Below are 17,755 nucleotides of genomic sequence, written 5' to 3'. Positions count from 1 at the left end.
CCACACACACTCAATACGGGGGATCGTGTTTTAGAGGGATTTTGTGTTTAGTGATCTTTACGGCGTACACTTCTTGCACATGTCCGTTTCACAGTAAGTGCGTAATTAGGCGTACGCCCTCCCTTATAGGACAATTAGCACACCGCCCCCATAATGCCCAGGAGCTTTGCCGCCGCCCAAAAACAAACTTCTGGTCCAAGCATAACAATCGCCTGAGCAAACCTGGTTGGACTTGGCAGTTGAGGGCAGGTAGTGTTACACTAGGAGCGTGCCTGTACCAGAACAAGGGCCAACTGTTCCGCAATAACTTCAAGACTGGGGACTAATCCATTCAAACTTAGGGAGGATAGTCAGTGACAAAAAAACAAGGAATTGGACAGGGAGAGGGGTTGCCATATTGAAAAATACGACGGTTATTGCATTATAAATAAACCTCCTACATTGATAGAAAATGGTAAAAACTTTTGATGGACTGCTGTGAAAATCTCTCGGCAGAAATTAAAGTTGCTTACCCTCCCTTTGCTCAGTACTCCGGAAATCGAAAGCATATACCTTTAGGTTCATCATGATAAAAGAAGACAAACATATCTATTTCATTTGTAACTTTATTAGCTGAGCTTACCACAAACAACAACAAATCATGTTTGAACACCTAGTGTATTCAATGTATACAGTTAGTTCGTAATGTAACTAAATGTACTTGATATTTCACCCTTGCCTTTGCTCTTTGTAGTGCAGTTAGTTCATGTAAAGTTACCCTATCAAAGTACCACACAAGGATTAAAACAGGCTTTATAAAACACTATCATAATGACATTTATGGTCGATATTTCTTTAATCACATATAGCACACATGCTAGGAATTGCTTACAAACACACAACAAATCAGCCACCTTGTGTTTACAATCCATTTTCGATTACATAGTCAGTGCTCATGTCTATATTTAAAGAATGCAACTTTTTATTGGGCATCATCAGAAAAAATTGTCAGACCACAAGCGTATGCAACTTTCTGTACAAGAACAATGCTAACAAGAACGACATAAACGACATACATTACTATTATATTTGATTCATCAATTTATCAGCTGCAAGGGTTGTCGTAAGGCCATATCTTTCAACAGTTATGATTGTGACATTTATGTCCATAGTTCATAGTCGAAAAATCGTACGGATTTTCAAAGCCGTTTCAACTTATGGTGCTCAGCAAAATAAAGCACATTGGAGCTTTGAAAATCAACCAGCAAACGAAACGACCTTAAGTACACATAGATCTGAAAAGTATGATTTTGAATGCAATATTTGTCATTCCATTCTGTTTTGCCAAATCTAATAGTTTCTTTCTAAGTTAGGCTCACAAGCCGAAAGAGGGAAAGGATGGAAATTTAGGAAAGAAACTTTTACTATTTTTCGTCTTAATCGCTTCCTGGACTTTCTTGACCTGGTCGTCAAAAGGGATGGGGTCGAGGGCCCTACAAGTTGGACCAGCGGCTGCATCATTCCCCGGGCCTGTGGTGGGAGGTGAGCCGACGATGCCGCCGCAGAAGGGACTTTTGTACGGACCTTTATCCTTGTCCCATACCTCTTTTACAATGTCCATCAGGCGTTCCACTTGTTTCTTCTTCCCGTCTTCGTCCTCGTTACGGTTGTCGAAGACAACGTATCTGTTGTCGACTTTCTTCATCAGCTTGGGAAGACCACCCCAATCTTCGGACACGTAATCTTCGATGGACGTCAGAGACCCGTCTTCCACGGCTTCCTTGAGCTGATCCCCATGGGTGAAGACGACGACGGTGTGCTTGTAGATGTCTTCGCCGAAGTATTTCTCCAGTGCCCCGAGAAGGGTCTTCTGTTGGTCGGTGAAGCGTACTCCGAACTTGTGGATGAGGAGGACTGCGTCGATGCCATCCTTGGTCTCCACGAGCCACTTGGCGACTTCCTGGTCAGGATCCTTGTTGGGGAGGTGGTCAAGACTCTCTGTTATGTCGGGGGTGTCGACAACCCTCAGTTTACCGTTGTCTCGTTCGCAGGTCTCAATCTGGTATGTCTTCGTTGCGTGGAACATGGGCGACGCAGCAAACGCCTTGCGGCCCAAGATTGAGTTCCCTGTGGCACTCCTGCCGCTTCCGGTTTTCCCAAACAACAGCAGAGTGGTGGTCTGTGCAGCTGATCCCGCCTGTCGAAAAACAAACGATATATAGTTCATCATACGTACGGTAGCTGCATCATTGTGAAGAGTGACGGAGCTTTTCTTTGACGTATTATCCATTCAGGAGACCCAGACGCCTAGCGACTCGTATTGGAAAGGCATGACCCCACATATCGTAGACTGACAAGGGACACAACAGGCACCGAAACTGAAAGCTCAAAATTATCTGGAAATGGCGCTACATATGTGCAAACTGAGCGGAAGATTGGCGATCACAGCAAGTCAACATTGACACTCATGATTAGGCATGAACGTTTTCAGTTCATGCTACAAATATACCAACCATAGACGGAACTACTGAGTCGTGAGAAGTGGACAGACTATGGTTATAAACCCCAGATACTTAGAGGTGAATGGCACGTAGGCTTTGAATTTGGCTAAATGTGCGTGACATATGTATGAGTCAGTTAAACTATAACTGGTGATTCCATCGGATCCTAAAATCACCATAATGCAAAAACTACGCAAAATAGACCCTACCTTTTCGGCCATCTTGTTCACCAGTGGTAGGTGGCTAGCAGCAAGGTGGGGAAATGCTGAACAACAGCTATACGTGTGATTTCACAAGTTAGGAATGTGTGCATACGTGGCAACTTGTGACGCATGATCACATGAAGGATGGACTACTACAAGAGCAGGTGTGTCAGACGACATCACCACCTTATCAAATATAAAACTTGCGACGTCTTCTGGTTGGCAATGGAAATACCATTGCCACCATGGATGATGAGTGAGATCTTGGCTTATTAGTAGAGTAAACTGAATGCCGTTGTTCATATTGCGCTCGGGGCTATTCCCTCTTAGGAGTTTCGCACCTTCAACATGAAATGGTCAAGACCATTTCAAACAAAGATATCGCATCATGTGATTTCTTAGTAATCAGACGTCAGTAGGCAACTTTGCCAAGGGCTCGACAAGAGATCACCAAAATGGTAAGACTTGTGCTTGTGGATATCTTTTACAACTATCTACTGCTAAAATAAGTCTTATATAAACTAGGGTTCGCTAGATAAGGAGTCACACACTTGAGAAACCATACAATTCTGTGCAAGCGGACCTGGTATGACGCTAGCCTATTCATGAACGCTCATGATGCCCGCTCAGTTCTTCCTCCGCTCTGTCTTTGTATTAGAGCATGTGTTATAGTAAGCGACATATTTCTTGTCCTTGTACAACTTTTGTACAAAACAAGAAGCGGCCCTGGGACCGTTACTGCATGGAAAGCGCGAAGCAAATCGATGATGTATTTCATACGGCGTGATTACGTGGCGTCTGATAGTAGAATGAAAGTGAAACTACGGTATGCAGTGACTACTACTACTTGTCGTCCGAAAGTGAAACTATCACCTTGCGACTGGGGTGTCAGCGAATGGATTTTTCTGCTTTCACTTTGGAGAGAATAATTACATACATATGTGGTTCAAAACGATCCTCCTTTTAATGAGCCAGGTCTCACGGAATGATACAAGTATAGAGCACTAAGAAATCAGCAAAAATCATGTTGGTATTCTTATTAGAGCATGTGTTATAGTAGTAAGTGACATATTTCTTGTCCTTGAACAATTTTTATACAAACAAGGAGCGATCATGGGACCCGGTCACTCTATGGAAAGCGCGAAGCAAATCATCTATTTCAGACCGTGATTATGTGGCGTCTGATAGTATAAAAAAGTAAAATTACTGTGGCAAACGTCCGAAAGTGAAACTATCACAGGGGTGGGCTGGTGTGTCAATATGCTAAATAGTCCAAACCATGTCATTTTGAACTTAGCCGAAATCGTCATTGATGATGAAGAAAATATGTCAATTTCCTTGCAAATGCTATCTATTGGTAAAAAATTTGTCCAGTTGGCTAGAAGTAAGCCATTGCTTCCATATAGAATTATACAAGGTCTAGCAGTCTTTTAAAATTTCTTTGCCTTTTTTTGTTTGCATTATAGTCTGAACTCACTATTGTGATGGTCGGGAAGACTGGCCACGGTAAGAGCTGCCTCGGTAACAGCATCCTGGGCCGATATGGCACAGACAAGGCCTTCGCATATTCCCCAATGGGATCATCAACAACCAAGACGTCCATGATGGAGTCGGCAAGGGTAAGTCTGGTATTGCACAATGCCATTTGTGGTTCCCAACATAAATTATTACTTTTCAGTTAGTCTACTAAGTTTTAAGATAGATCAGACAACTTATTTTCTATTGCGAAGTTGATGTAGATAACTATGACCTTAGAAAATACTTAATGAGAATGACATACAAATTGTCGAATTGTCTTCATAAGTTTGTTGTAGTAATACCTATGGACCATTGTGAAAGTTCGGTGGGTCTTAATGTGAAACTGCCATAATTCCATGCTATAATTCCATACTGGTAAATGATGGTTATTTCATACTTGTGGCATTGGGAGGTTATGTAAATGTAAATATCGTTGAATAAAGCATAACGCAAATGAGAACCTCATTTGCATTTGCATAATAGATGATAGAAGAATGCTAGAATAGCCTTCTTTGCTAAGATAAGACTGTCATACTTTAAACAACCTTTATTTGTCATTTGGGTGAAGATGATCAATTGATATCTTTTAATGCCAATGAGGACTTTATTTGCATAATCAATGAGAAGCACTCATAATACATCAGTCATGAAAGCTTAAATCATTTGGTGAAGCTATGAGGTCGTGGAACTTTGAGTGGCAGTTTGAGGTGGCCAAGGTTCAAGAATCGCATGTGTGCCAAATTGGGTCATGGTAAAGGGTTGGTTTAATCCTTGGTTATAGTGTAGCTGGTGAGTACTAGCTTGACGAAAATGTGAAGAACCTCATTATGTAAAGAAGGATTACTACATTATCACACTGCGTCAGTAGAGAGGCAGGAAGTGCGAACATTGGATAAAGGTCAGACTTGCGAGGGGGACTTGCGAGGGGATGACAGGAAGTATTTTTATAAGGTGGTACAACTAAGTTGTTAATCAGACCAAGGAGGTCAGACACGACAAAGTGATCAATGGACACATCAAATGCATCATTAATGAACTAGAATTAATCCAGACAAACAAGACAAACTACATATTTTCACGGAGGTGTGAGATATTCAAACTCATGTTCATGTTGTTCTCCATAGATCAATGGCATCCGTTTCCACGTCATTGACACCCCAGGAGTGATGGACACAGATGCTGAGGGGAAGAAGACCCTGGAAGAGATCTCCAAATGCCGCGAGTTTTGCCCTGACGGTGTCAACGCTGTTCTCCTGGTGATACCATTTGGTCAAAAGTTCACCAAAGAAGAGGAGACTTCAATCGGCCACTTGAAGACCCTGTTTGGAGATGACCTGTTCAAGTATGGCATTGTCATCTTCACACATGGGGATAGATTCGACGAAGCAAAAGAAGATGGGCAACTCAACCATTTCAATGAATACCTTCACTCACAGCCACCATACTTCAATGATGTTCTACAGAAAGTGGGGAGACGGTAGGCACCGCTTAGTAATTTTCTGCACAGAAAAGTAAAATAAGTACCTGTACATTTGTAGACCAAATACAAATCATTTTTTTCTGGAAATGCATTTACCAAATCACATAATGTTGCTTCAGATGACAAAGTTGGGGAACAACTAGTAGTACAGTACATAACTGATTGTGTACTATAGTGATAAGGAGCTCTGACCTCAAAAGGATTCTTTTGAGGTCAGAGCTCTGTATCACTATAGTACTACTAGATGCTTGCTCCCCAACTTTGTCATCTGAAGCAACATTTATCTCCTTTTACTGACACCTTCTTTCAGGTATGTCCTTTTCAACAACAAGCTAAGAGGTGGTGCAGCAAAACCTCAGCGTCTTCAGCTCGTGGAACACATCCGGGCAGTCATGGCAAATGTGGGTCAAGTAGCATATAAGATTCCAGTTTATGTTAACACAGCAGGTGCTTGTTTCCCTGCCACGTCTACCGTCCTGATCGATGGCAAGCATCCTGAGAAAATGGCAAGTCTCCAGCTCGGCACCAAGGTCCTCTCCATCCCCGAGGACGGCATCACACCAGCTTCACTGGACACTGTGTACTTCTTCGGCCACGCAGCAGATGACATCATCGCCCCTTTCGTCCGCATCACGACCACCGGTGGGAAGACCCTGCACCTGTCAGAGGGCCACTACATCTACGTGGGGAGGGACGCCCTGAAGACCAGCGCACTCGTCACCGCCCGCAAGGTTAAGGTGGGGGATGTGGTGCAAGTGGTGGATGCTCCAGACCAAACTCCTCGTCCTGAAGAGGTCACGGAGGTCAAGACGGAGATCAAGCGAGGCCTGTACTGCCCTCACACCCTGGGAGGGTCCCTCGTTGTGGACGGAGTCTGCGTGTCGACCTACACGGAGATGATCCCGCCTACCGTGGCTCACGGGCTGCTGTGGCCCGCCCGAGTCCTGTACCGCATCGCCCCCGAGGTGGCAGGAAAGATAGCACAGCCGCAGGGGGAGAAGGGAATGCCTACTTGGCTCGGGTGGCTATATGATCGCTACATGGCCTGGGTCTAAACAGGATGATTTTGTAAAGTACAACATCCTGATCAATACACTCAATGTGTAAAAGGAAAGATGTCAGAATTTTGTTGTTTAAAGATACAACGTTAAGCTTTTTTTGCTTTGAGTACCATTGCACATGTTGCAAAACCTTCATCTATTGAAGTTTAATCCTAGCATATGCATGCAAACTTGAAAGTTGAAACACTATATTCAGAAGTTATTTTTCATTGGTATTACTATTAGGGTGTAACAAATATACTAATGTGTGATGCAACAATATGCTCTATATTACACTATAGAATAAGCAAACTTGGAAAATTATTATTCAGAAGTAATCATTCATTGGTGATAGTGTAACAGTATGTAATCAAACATGCACTATATGTTACAGTAGAATTGTCAACTGTTTTTGAACAGAAGCTTTAATAGCAACACACAATCTGAAGTGATGAGGGGTCAGCATGTAATTTCCAGACAGTGCAGAGAAGCAGCAAGCTACTTTCTATACTCATAACATACATAATACATTCCAATTAACACATTTAAGCTTATTCACACTTTGTATAAATGTTAAGAGATAATCTGAACTTTACCACATTGGCCAGATGATAAATGATGGTAAAATGGGAAATATGTTTGAAGCTGAAATAAACTGCTTGTTTGCTTTTACCTTTGTGTGCATCATGCCTGAATGGAAGATTTCATCTGTCTGAAAAGAATGGCCTTGGGGTGAATAGCTTAATATTGCAAAAATTGTAATAAAATCTCAGTACACTGGAGTAACAGCATAAAACAAACAAGTTACCTACCTCCCAGAAACCAAACTCTGAAATTCAAAGTTTCCTCTAGCAAGCTCATGTTCAGTTCAATGTGTAGCAAACAATGTAAAATGTATTTGGAATCTTAACTTACAAAGTAAATCAGCTATTGTCAAACGAATGAAAATTTTAAACTTTCACCCTACACTAACAAAGTTGTTTTTCCCACTTCCCCCTCACTCCTCTGGCTGCCTGATGGTGAGGTCCTGGGCATGACTGGAGATCAGTCGGAGCAGCTGCAGGTGAAAGTGTTCCATCTGTGTGTCATTCTGGAGAGAAAAAAAAAACATTGACAAATTGACCAATTGTATTACAGCTACTATGCCCACTTCTATATCGATCTGCTACAGTCATATAGGAAAGGATCTAAAAAAAAACACCAGTATAAAGTATACCGGTACACTTATAGAGTGCAAATATCATGCCCAGCAACATTAACAGTTTGCTCCATCATAATCTGCAGTTCAAAAGAAAGCTGATAGCTGGGACCTGCATATATGTGTGCACGTTGATTTCCTTTAACGGGATCATTTGGGCCGCAGCTCAAATGCATGAATTAGATGCATGAACTCTGAACCCTAGCTCACATGATCAGTTACTACGTCATATACACAGCAATAGTGTGTAGTGCAACAGGTCTCCAGAGAAATTATTCAGACTTCTCCTTCATCATTGTGAGAGAGTGCAGATAATTAGCTTTCTTCATCTCAATAAACATCTGATTTATATCAAGGAATCTATGCTGCCCTGGTAACCACATACCAATGCTGGCCAAAGGATCAGTCTCAGAGAATCGGAGAAAATTAAGTACAGCAGATTGCTGCATCTAAAGGGGAAATGTCGACTTACTTCCTTTCCCAGGTACTGTACAATGTCGGTCCCCCGAAAGTACGAAATGGAACGAAATGGAACGAAATGGAACGAAATGAAACGAAATGGAACGAAATGGAACGAAATGGAACGAAATGGAACGAAATGGAACGAAATGGAACGAAATGGAATGAAATGGAATGAAATAAAACATATGTAACATTATGAAATGAAATAACAGTAGATAGCGAAATATAAGGAACGTTGTAACATTCACAGTAGACCGGAACAGGAAGCAAATATAACGTGTTTTATTTCTTGAATCTACTGAGTATTTGATAATATTAAATACAACGTTTTTGCCGCGTTTGTGTGGCTAGATTCTTCCCTAAAAATGGGAGCACCTCGTGCAAAGCGATCGGCCGCTCTTCCTTGATTTTACTGCAAATGAACTACTGCAAATAGCAGGGGGAAACCAGCAAACGGAACTGAGTACCGAAGTAAGGACTAGATTATACAGAAGTTGGTGGCAACATTGCATCTCGTAATTCACCAAGTGGGCATGAGGCAATTCACAAACGTAATTTCAATATTTAAACAGCGTGTTTGCGTGTTGCGTGAACTGTGAAATACATGTCCTGCTCGTTCACACCCTCCCTTTGTTTTGTCGTGAACAAGGAAGCAGAAATGTCCCCAGAAGGAGGTAGTTCTCAGCCCACGTCCGTGGTTGAATGGAGTGTGAAATTTTACATTGGTGACGCAGCGCAGAGCTGCATTTGCATATCATTAGAGGAGGGGTCCATTCTCCGACAGCCGACCAGCCGAACAATTGGTTATATAAAAATCATTGTTGCGGAGATATGCATATGCTACGTACTAGTTATGGACTAAACCGTATGTAAATAAAACTTGGAAGTCGGAGTTTGATTCAACCTGTCGGTAGCACGCCCACGTGCACAGCTCCGATGCGCTGGCAACATTGGCGGTTCATTTGCATGCGGGGCTCCATTTGCAACACGCAAACACACTGTATAAATAATAAAATTACGCTTGCCTCATGCCCTCTTGTTGAGATGCAATGTTACCACCAACTTCTGTATAATCTAGTCCTTACTTCGATACTTAGTTCCGTTTGCTTGTTTCCCTGCTATTTTCAGCAGTTCATTTGCAGATCGTTGGTAAACACAAAGGAAGAGCGGTGGATAACTTTTCACACGGCGCTCCCATTTTCAGGGAAGAATCTAGCCACATAAACGCGGCAAAAACGTTGTATTTAATATTATCAAACAGATTCAAGAAATAAAACACGTTATATTATGTATTTGCTTCCTGTTCCGGTCTACTGTGAATGTTACAACGTTCCTTATATTTCGCTATCTACTGGTATTTCATTTCATAATGTTACATATGTTTTAGTTCGTTCCATTTCGTTCCATTTCGTTCCATTTCGTTCCATTTCGTTCCATTTCGTTCCATTTCGTTCCATTTCGTTCCATTTCGTTCCATTTCGTTCCATTTCGTTCCATTTCGTTCCATTTCGCACTTTCGGTGGACCCTACAATGTTGCCATGTCTGAAGTGAGGTGTGGGCTGTATCCCCAGTATGGAGTATCCGTATCTAGAAGTAACAGACTCCTCAAACAGGTAGATGGACATCAGAGCATCCTCCTCTGCTACATACGTTCTCAGACTCAGTCTGCATAGAGGCAACACATTACACTAGGCATTACTTAGACCTGAACAACACTGAATTACATTCTGTATATAATGATAGTGACAACAATGCAACTGAAAGCAATGAAACATATCTACTCTATAACAATTACGTTGCCTAAGGTCCCCTTTGGCTCGATGGAGACTGTTGAGCAACCAAAATTTCTGTGACCTATGACTTTATAAACTGAATATGATCCATGATGTAAAACGATTTGAAAGACAACAAAACACACAAACGTACACTTCTTTAGCAATGAAACTTGTTTTAACTACATGTACTAAATGAGATCTTTTTGTCACGTTATGATCAATTGAAAGGGGGTACAACCGCTTTGCATGGAAGTTTCATACCCTCTGTGCCTAAGTACTAGACTAAGTGTAAGTAGTAAAAGTAGTGCACCAGAGAACTGATTTTCCCTACTTGGCATGAGCACAAGCCACAGCTGTGAGAGTCCTGAGGGCCGTGGGAGGGAAGGGGCAGCTCTGGATGCTGTTGGACCTGAGTCTGCGGGAGGAGACAAAGTACCCCTGGATCAGGTACTCCGCTGTGGGAGTCAACTGGGGCTGTAGGCAGCACGCAACCTGGAGGAACTGAAGATCAGTTTGCATCATCTATATTCAAGAGATCTTTAAGTAATGTTCAAGAACTACATAAGTATACACAATCACATGAATAATCTGACTAGTAACTACCATATCCCTTACTAGGTGTGTAGGTTTTTAAAACTATCAATATTTAGAACTGAAATCATGGTTGTGGCCTTACAAGTATGAAAAGAACTTCAAGGAAAAAGTATCAAATTTTATGTGTATTAGAATCAATTGAACTTGACACTTAAGTCACATGGGCCATGGCAAATTCTCACAACATGACAAATATATATACTGCTATAATATGGAGTCTTCATTTACCTGTTTGATATCCTCTGTACTGAGAAGTTCACTGACATTCTCCAAGTCTTCTTCCTCAAGCATTGCACAGTTGAGTATATCCTCAACAAGCAGGCTCTCAGCATACATGTCTCCTGTCTCACTGGTACCATCCATGTAGCACACCAGACTGAAGCAGTCAGCTAGGGTCTTGGAAACGTTGCCTAGTTCCTGGATGTTCACACAAGACAATAAAATGAAAATCTTCCATCAGACACTCTGTCTAGTTGCATCTCAAACTTGGTTTACCTTGAATGCATTGAAGTCAGAAGAAAAAAATTACACTTATCACAGGAATTATACTTTTTTTGTGCGGTACAAAGTCTGAGAATTATAATCACAGACATCACCTGTTGGAGGTACAGGTCTGCAGCTGCAATTGCAGCTGGTTTCTTGCAGGTGTTTGGGTCTGTGTAGGCCCAGATGCTACACCTGATGGGCAGCTCCAAACTCTGGAGCACCCCACTGTCTTCATACTTCTTGGGTATCTGGAAACAAATTGTGTGTATATGTATTACAAAAAAAATGTTATTTTTCATGTAGAAATATGATTAGTGTATTACGTATACAGGTACTGAAAAGCTGTTGCTGTCATGAAAAGATTAATTTCGTTTGAACAAAACATAACATGTGCAACATCTTTAATGGCAGTCTTGACAGACAAGTCAAACTCAATATTCGAATACTTTTGAAAATGGCATATTGAATACAAGTGAAACTAAAAACAAGACCACAAAAGACCTGCACGGTGACAGCATCCTTTTCCATGACCCCCTGCAGACTGGACTGGACATCTTTCTTCATCTGTCCTACGTCTCCTAGGAAACAGCATCCTCCATGGCTGAGGAGGAGAGAGCCTGCATCGATGCTGCAAGTTCCTGCAAAGGGATAGTTAACACTATGGTCACAAGGATGCCCCCATGGCCAAGCCACATGCTAAGTTCTGCATGTTGCACATTACTAAGTATCGCTGTACTGTCTGTAGATTGAGTCAACAAGCTCATGACTATTGGATGATGCTTTACAATTTCTCTGATGATCTTCAGCATTAAGTGTCTGGCTGATAAAACATCCTCTCTTGCTGACCTCTGATGATGTTTTAATAGTATTACAGATCACTGAGTTCAAATAAACTTGCTTTCATAGGGACATACCCAAGATGAAAGTAGAAGATTCAAGGTTTAAGGTGGTAACGTTGAAACCTGCCTGTGCCATGGGTGTCTTTGGTAACCTTTGCAAAGAGGTGCTTGTCCACAGTGTGATGTACACATCGTGAGGAAATAGCAGTACAGTATGTCAGCAGTCTAGACAGCAGGAGGGTGTCACTACCTACAGCCATCACATGGAGGCCTCCACCATCTTTAGTCTGTGCAAAGTCATGGTATCACAAATACGCTCCCTTCACTTGTTGAAATAAGGTTTTGTGAAATCATGGTATTAAACAGTTCACTTCAATCCATACAATTTAACTCTGCATGTTAAAACAATTGAAAGTAGAAATCTAATGGAAAAAAAGGAAAAGAAAATGGAATATGTACAACTTTGTCGTTGGAATGAGTTGACACCAGGCTGAGCAGCATGCTTAGTTTCAGCTTGTGGTAGGTTCCTGGAGGGCTCACTGATGATGCAAATGCAAAGGCTAGGCTGGCTGAAAAAAAGAAACATAAACTCATCCCTGTCCCTGAATGACACAACTATCCCTGTCCTTGGTGCTGAATGATACACACTAACTCTACCATCCCTGTCCCTGGTGCTGAATGATACACACTTACTCTACCATCCCTGTCCTTGGTGCTGAACGGTACACACTTACTCTACCATCCCTGTCCCTGGTGCTGAATGATACACACTTACTTTACCATCCCTGTCCTTAGTGCTGAATGATACACACTTACTCTACCATCCCTGTCCTTGGTACTGAATGATACACACTATCTCTACCATCCCTGTCCTTGGTGCTGAACGATACACACTTAGTCTACCATCTCTCTCCTTGGTGCTGAATGACATTCAAACTGACACTGCCATCCCTGTCCTCGGTGCTGAATGACACATACTAGCTCTATTTGACAGAGGAAGTCCATAACTATTCTTATTTCATACCTGCAAAGCTGTAAGGAGAGCCCAGTCTGTCCTGGTGCAGCCTTGCCACACTGTCAGGAAGGGCTACAGAGGGTGATGGCTGGACAACATGTTTGACTATGGAGTTTGCCTCAATGGACATGGTAATATCTCCCCTGCATCTGTCAATGGTAGGAATTCCTGCAAAAATCAGTGACTTACAGTGTATATTACGGTAAGTGAAACAGACTATATTCTAAAAGAAACAAGATTCATGATGTCCCTTGTACATTGTAAATATGGATACAAATGGTTCAACCTGCGTCTGGTTTACATGTCAAGTATTACATTATGCCATGAATTTTGTTTCTAATTTCAGTAAGACTTGCTGTAAACATTGTATAGATACTTTTTGATCCATGCAAAAACATTTGACATCACCCAAAACAGTTTGGAAACCAGTTTAAGTACTGTACAGTATTCTTCTGTTTCAGTGGTTCAAATCATTCACAACTTTCATCTCCAAAATACTTTGCCACTCACCTACCACAGAGTAGTGTGCCCCCATCTCTATCCCCTGTACCAGCTCTTCCCTGAGGAACACAGTAACAGCCTGGTGCCGCCTGCCTTCTGCACCAGGAGACCAGGAGAGACCCGGGATTGCAGCAGGGTCCATCATCTTCACAACTCTCTTGTCTGCCAGGACTCGACATGAGACATCCTCCTCCAGAATGTTCCCACAGTAATGGCACTCAAAGTCTGGTCTAAAGAAGATCAGCACAGAAATTACTCTGTTACATTGGTGAAAATTCTTGACAGTATTCCTTCATGCATAGGTTACGTTTCTTTGCTTCAATGTTCAAAGTTACTTCAAGTACTTTTTATTTCACTTGTTTGACTACTTAGTCAAGATCTGTCTGGTCACAATATCAGAAAGAGGAAATCGATAATGTAAAAATCCACAAACTTAGTTTTAAAAAGCAGAAAACAGTCAACGTAACAAGAACCTGCTTCTAGACTACAGGTTTCCATTGATATATCCTCTGCATTATTCTGTAAGAATCTATCAATGCAAAATCTGAAGTTGAATATCGATATGTCATTTGTATTGTACAAATGACAGAGATAGAATCCCTCTGATTGACCCTAGAGCAAAAGGCCATCCTTACCTGATGGTTCTGGACTCACTGGCCCCTGCAGTGTGTAGTCTGATGTAGGTGTAGGGTTCAGAACCCACACATCCTGACTCAGGACACTGGTACCTCGCACTCTGGGTGTACTGTATCACATTGGTCATGGAACTCACTATGCCCTCAAACTGGAAGTACCTGCAATCGTATTCACCAAACGTTACACTGAAATTCGATTCACGTGAAGACTTTGATTGCAACCAAGCAACAAAATGTATGATGAATTTAACTATCTTCTTTTCCGGGGATGTTGCAATAATCAAAACATGCTTACAAAAAGAAAGCACCGGTTCCCTAAAACTCCATGCAAACCAAACAAATCAACATTTTGGTGTCAGTAAATAAATAGATGAAAAATTGTGTCAGACTGGACTGCCAAAGAAGAGTAACACAAATTTGATCCATAACTGCAATGATACAAAGATGCATGGCGGAAATCAAAATAACCGAAGGTAACAGAAAACTTAAGGCCTAATTTTGATTCCAGCTAATTCTACCTCTGCTCCACTGCCTGACATGACAAATCCCTGAGGTTGAGTGAGTAGGATGGGAGGGAGGGAAGGGTTGAGATGGAAAGGTGAACCAGGATCTGGGTAAAAAAGTGATTATCAAAAAGGCATGTCACTATAGTCTAGATACACCATGTGATACATTTGAGTGGTGGTGTGTTTCTTGCTACTGTAGATTAGTAGCTATTTTGTTTGAATTCTATACCATTAGTGATGTCAATTACAATTAAATGTACTGTATAGAATTATGTACTCGATTTTCTTCATGAACTGACAATAAGCAGTTCTGTAACTCTTCATTTAAGTAAAAAAAGTGATTCTTCAAGTTGTCAAGGTGTTCGTCAATAAAGCAGTCAATAACCTATTCATCTATTTTATGTAGAGTTTTTTTTTCTCTCTTAAATGTACCTGATTTCGAGACTCGACTTGTGGTATCAAGTCCAATGCCTTTATGGACAAGTACACAACATCCTGGAAGATTCTACCAGCATCCAGGGGGTAATGAAGGACCAGGTTTCCCAGGGTGGAATCGAAGTTCACGAGATCCACAGGATCAACTGTCAGGACAAAGCGGAACACAGCAATGGGCTTGTCCTGGCGACTCTCTATCTCAGCTCGAGTTCGACAATCCTGGATGAGTATCTGTAGAGCCCCTGATCGGTCCAGGTACTCAACGGTTGATTCCTCTAGGGAGTTCTGCATTCTGAAATGAGCTAAGCTGGAGAGGTATGTGTATTATTACTATTATTGTTAATAATGATGTAATATAATATTTCATTCCTAATCTTACCCTATACAGAAAAGGTATCAACTACAAAACAAGTCAAACTTTGATGATAACAAGCTAAATTTTCTATTTTTGATTTATTGATTGACGTGTTGGGATCAGAATTATGGAGAACTGTAACGTGCCCGTGCAATGAATATTAAAACTTCATAATCTTCATAACCTTGTAAAATTACATGAATAAATAATGAGCAACTTCTTTGCTTTGATTTGAAAATGGATCCCTATGACTGATGCTGGGCACACCATGGAGGTTTTATCTACCGGTATATAAAACCTCATTGGGCACACCAATCAACAAAAACAATAACAAACAGTGGACATTTCTAAAGGGCATTTACACTGGTGGAACAAGGAGGTTAAAATAAAAAACCTCCTTGGGTGGAATCACAGCAGACATTTTCCCCCTGGTACAGACACCTAGAAACATACTCAGTAGGTAGAAACCGTGATAGGTCATCAGAGATCGAGATTGTAGATAAACTGGGGGTAATGTTATAGAGTTATCGTTTAACGTCCCAGGGGGAATCAAGCAACATCTGCAGGCGACACTAATTTCTAAAGAAACATCCATTTCCCATTAATCCATTAATTAACCTGGCATTCAAAATGGATAATCCGTCTCTGCCATGTGTGCGGACTAAGAGGCACCACCTTAAACATTTGATAAATCAAAGGTATCAAGTTAAAACCATGGAAAGCTAAAAATCACCGAGCAGAATCGCAAGCCTCGACGTTACCTGTCCTCCAGCTGACAGCTTTATCTGAAACTTCCCGCCAAAAGGGGCGTGTCATCTGACGTCATAAGATACCTTTTATTGTCCTACATACGACTTATTTACTGGCATCAGTGTTTCACTGCTTTGGCGAAAGAAAGAGTAGAAAATTCTGAGTGAAAGTTGTTCCACAGTAGCACCAGGCGATCATCTTGATGAAGAAAAATAGAAGTGCTGTCAGAAGCTGCATTGCCCGGATATATTCTGACCCTACCATTAAACGTTACTCTGATAGGGAGGATTCAAATTTTACCTTAATATCTTCCAATTATAGATTAATCATACATATCTAATGCAATAAATGCATACTATATAGTTGGTTTAAGTACTAATTCCACGTATATATGATAAGAAATACACAGAATGCGTAAATGAAACCCCATTTCCGGAGAATCTTTCCCCCTACTATTGTTATTGAGCTCGTCCAAATTGTCAAAACATTCAAAATGGCAGCCGATGAGGAAGGTCTTCCAACGCTTTCTTCTTCAGAGTCCTTTTTTTACTTCCTCGTGGACGTACCATGGGTAAGACTTCCTTTGACTTGTCCTTGATGCTTCAAAGAACCTATGTAGCTGTTTGGTTGGTGTAGATAGTGTCGAGGGTTTGCTGAATTGTCGACAGAATGTTGTCTCCTTTTCGACCTTCATAAAATCCTGCGTCTTGCTCTCTGCTACGTGAGGTCATCATAGCAAATAATGTGACGAGTCTACGTTACTAACTTCCCACCTCAACTATGCCTCTGTTTGTGATAACAGCTGATGAAACAAGTTTGTATTGAAAGTCCATGTGTATGAGGAAACGCAGCAACTTGCTCACAAGAGCAGGCGTAGTCTACAGTTGACGGATCCGGTTGAAATCGATGCCATATGTGACTGATGAGATGACCGTGTGAATACTCGTATTAGATGACACATATGACATTTCCGTTTTGTACTGTGAAGTCACCAAGGTTTTTGGCTTTTATTGAAGTTGCAATTGGACTGAATACTGATTGAGCCAGTTAATTGATTATCACATTTGAAAATTGTGAAGATTGTGCCACATATGATAAAAACAACAACAAAAAAACATTATTAACGTTATTCTTCCAATTTTTTTCCTTCAGACGATCATCATCCTGGTGAGCCTGGTGATTTGTGGGATTGTTACCGGCTTGTTCATGTGTCTAAAGAAAGTCAAGACAAAAGGTAAGAAATCCTACTTCTTACCTGGCTGAAAACTCTAGCCAACACAAAGGAATAGCTTTACGATATAGCTTCATAAACACCAATTACAGTTTTTATTACTTTTTGCTAGCCTCATACACCAAGGCAATAGAAACTAGATTGAGACGAAAAGCACAAAAAGGAAAGCTTTAAAATATAACTTGAGTTTTGTACAATACTGTTGTATGATAAACATGAATCTATTTTCATTTACTAGTAGTTGAAAGAAA

At 41.2% G+C, this 17,755-nt stretch overlaps 4 protein-coding genes across 4 annotated transcripts in view; 2 read left to right on the top strand and 2 right to left on the bottom strand.

Annotated features, from left to right (window-relative positions):
- Positions 1 to 591: 591 nt before the first annotated feature.
- LOC136442459 (uncharacterized) lies at positions 592 to 2,814 on the bottom strand. The gene is made up of 2 exons (XM_066439318.1): positions 2,690 to 2,814; positions 592 to 2,176 (listed from the first exon to the last, which is right to left on the bottom strand). The coding sequence occupies exons 1-2, from the start codon at positions 2,699 to 2,701 to the stop codon at positions 1,355 to 1,357; spliced, it is 834 nt and encodes a 277-aa protein (XP_066295415.1). The 5' UTR covers positions 2,702 to 2,814; the 3' UTR covers positions 592 to 1,354.
- A 197-nt stretch (positions 2,815 to 3,011) lies between these two features.
- LOC136442458 (uncharacterized) lies at positions 3,012 to 7,393 on the top strand. Its single transcript, XM_066439317.1, has 4 exons — positions 3,012 to 3,141; positions 4,150 to 4,302; positions 5,326 to 5,678; positions 5,992 to 7,393. The coding sequence occupies exons 1-4, from the start codon at positions 3,139 to 3,141 to the stop codon at positions 6,734 to 6,736; spliced, it is 1,254 nt and encodes a 417-aa protein (XP_066295414.1). The 5' UTR covers positions 3,012 to 3,138; the 3' UTR covers positions 6,737 to 7,393.
- Positions 7,394 to 8,790: 1,397 nt separating this feature from the next.
- Positions 8,791 to 15,480, bottom strand: LOC136442117 (minichromosome maintenance domain-containing protein 2-like). Its single transcript, XM_066438743.1, has 13 exons — positions 15,166 to 15,480; positions 14,746 to 14,837; positions 14,228 to 14,386; positions 13,602 to 13,822; positions 13,101 to 13,259; positions 12,539 to 12,645; positions 12,192 to 12,363; positions 11,739 to 11,875; positions 11,348 to 11,485; positions 10,980 to 11,168; positions 10,489 to 10,658; positions 9,896 to 10,047; positions 8,791 to 8,807 (listed from the first exon to the last, which is right to left on the bottom strand). The coding sequence occupies exons 1-13, from the start codon at positions 15,457 to 15,459 to the stop codon at positions 8,791 to 8,793; spliced, it is 2,007 nt and encodes a 668-aa protein (XP_066294840.1). The 5' UTR covers positions 15,460 to 15,480.
- Positions 15,481 to 16,733: 1,253 nt separating this feature from the next.
- LOC136442510 (patatin-like phospholipase domain-containing protein 7) overlaps positions 16,734 to 17,755 on the top strand; it is a 36,690-nt gene continuing 35,668 nt past the window's right edge. The window contains exons 1-2 of the mRNA XM_066439408.1: positions 16,734 to 16,844; positions 17,426 to 17,507. Of these exons, the coding sequence (XP_066295505.1) occupies positions 16,767 to 16,844; positions 17,426 to 17,507 (160 nt within the window). The 5' untranslated portion in view covers positions 16,734 to 16,766. The remainder of the gene's footprint in view (positions 16,845 to 17,425; positions 17,508 to 17,755) is intronic.

This window comes from Branchiostoma lanceolatum, chromosome 9 (assembly GCF_035083965.1).
Source record: "Branchiostoma lanceolatum isolate klBraLanc5 chromosome 9, klBraLanc5.hap2, whole genome shotgun sequence".
NCBI classification, from domain to species: domain Eukaryota; kingdom Metazoa; phylum Chordata; class Leptocardii; order Amphioxiformes; family Branchiostomatidae; genus Branchiostoma; species Branchiostoma lanceolatum.
The sequence above is the reverse complement of the archived record's forward strand: the minus strand, read 5'-3'. Positions and strand labels throughout refer to the sequence as shown.

Excerpts from the sequence above, each read along its gene's own strand:
- LOC136442458 (XM_066439317.1), top strand. Across the intron at positions 4,303-5,325 it reads CCATGATGGAGTCGGCAAGG|ATCAATGGCATCCGTTTCCA; the intron begins GTAAGTCTGGTA and ends TGTTCTCCATAG. Across the intron at positions 5,679-5,991 it reads CTACAGAAAGTGGGGAGACG|GTATGTCCTTTTCAACAACA; the intron begins GTAGGCACCGCT and ends ACCTTCTTTCAG.
- LOC136442117 (XM_066438743.1), bottom strand. The coding sequence starts at position 15,459 with ATGCAGAACTCCCTAGAGGAATCAACCGTTGAGTACCTGGACCGATCA. Across the intron at positions 13,823-14,227 it reads AGTGAGTCCAGAACCATCAG|ACCAGACTTTGAGTGCCATT; the intron begins GTAAGGATGGCC and ends GATCTTCTTTAG. Across the intron at positions 11,169-11,347 it reads CAGACCTGTACCTCCAACAG|GAACTAGGCAACGTTTCCAA; the intron begins GTGATGTCTGTG and ends GTGAACATCCAG.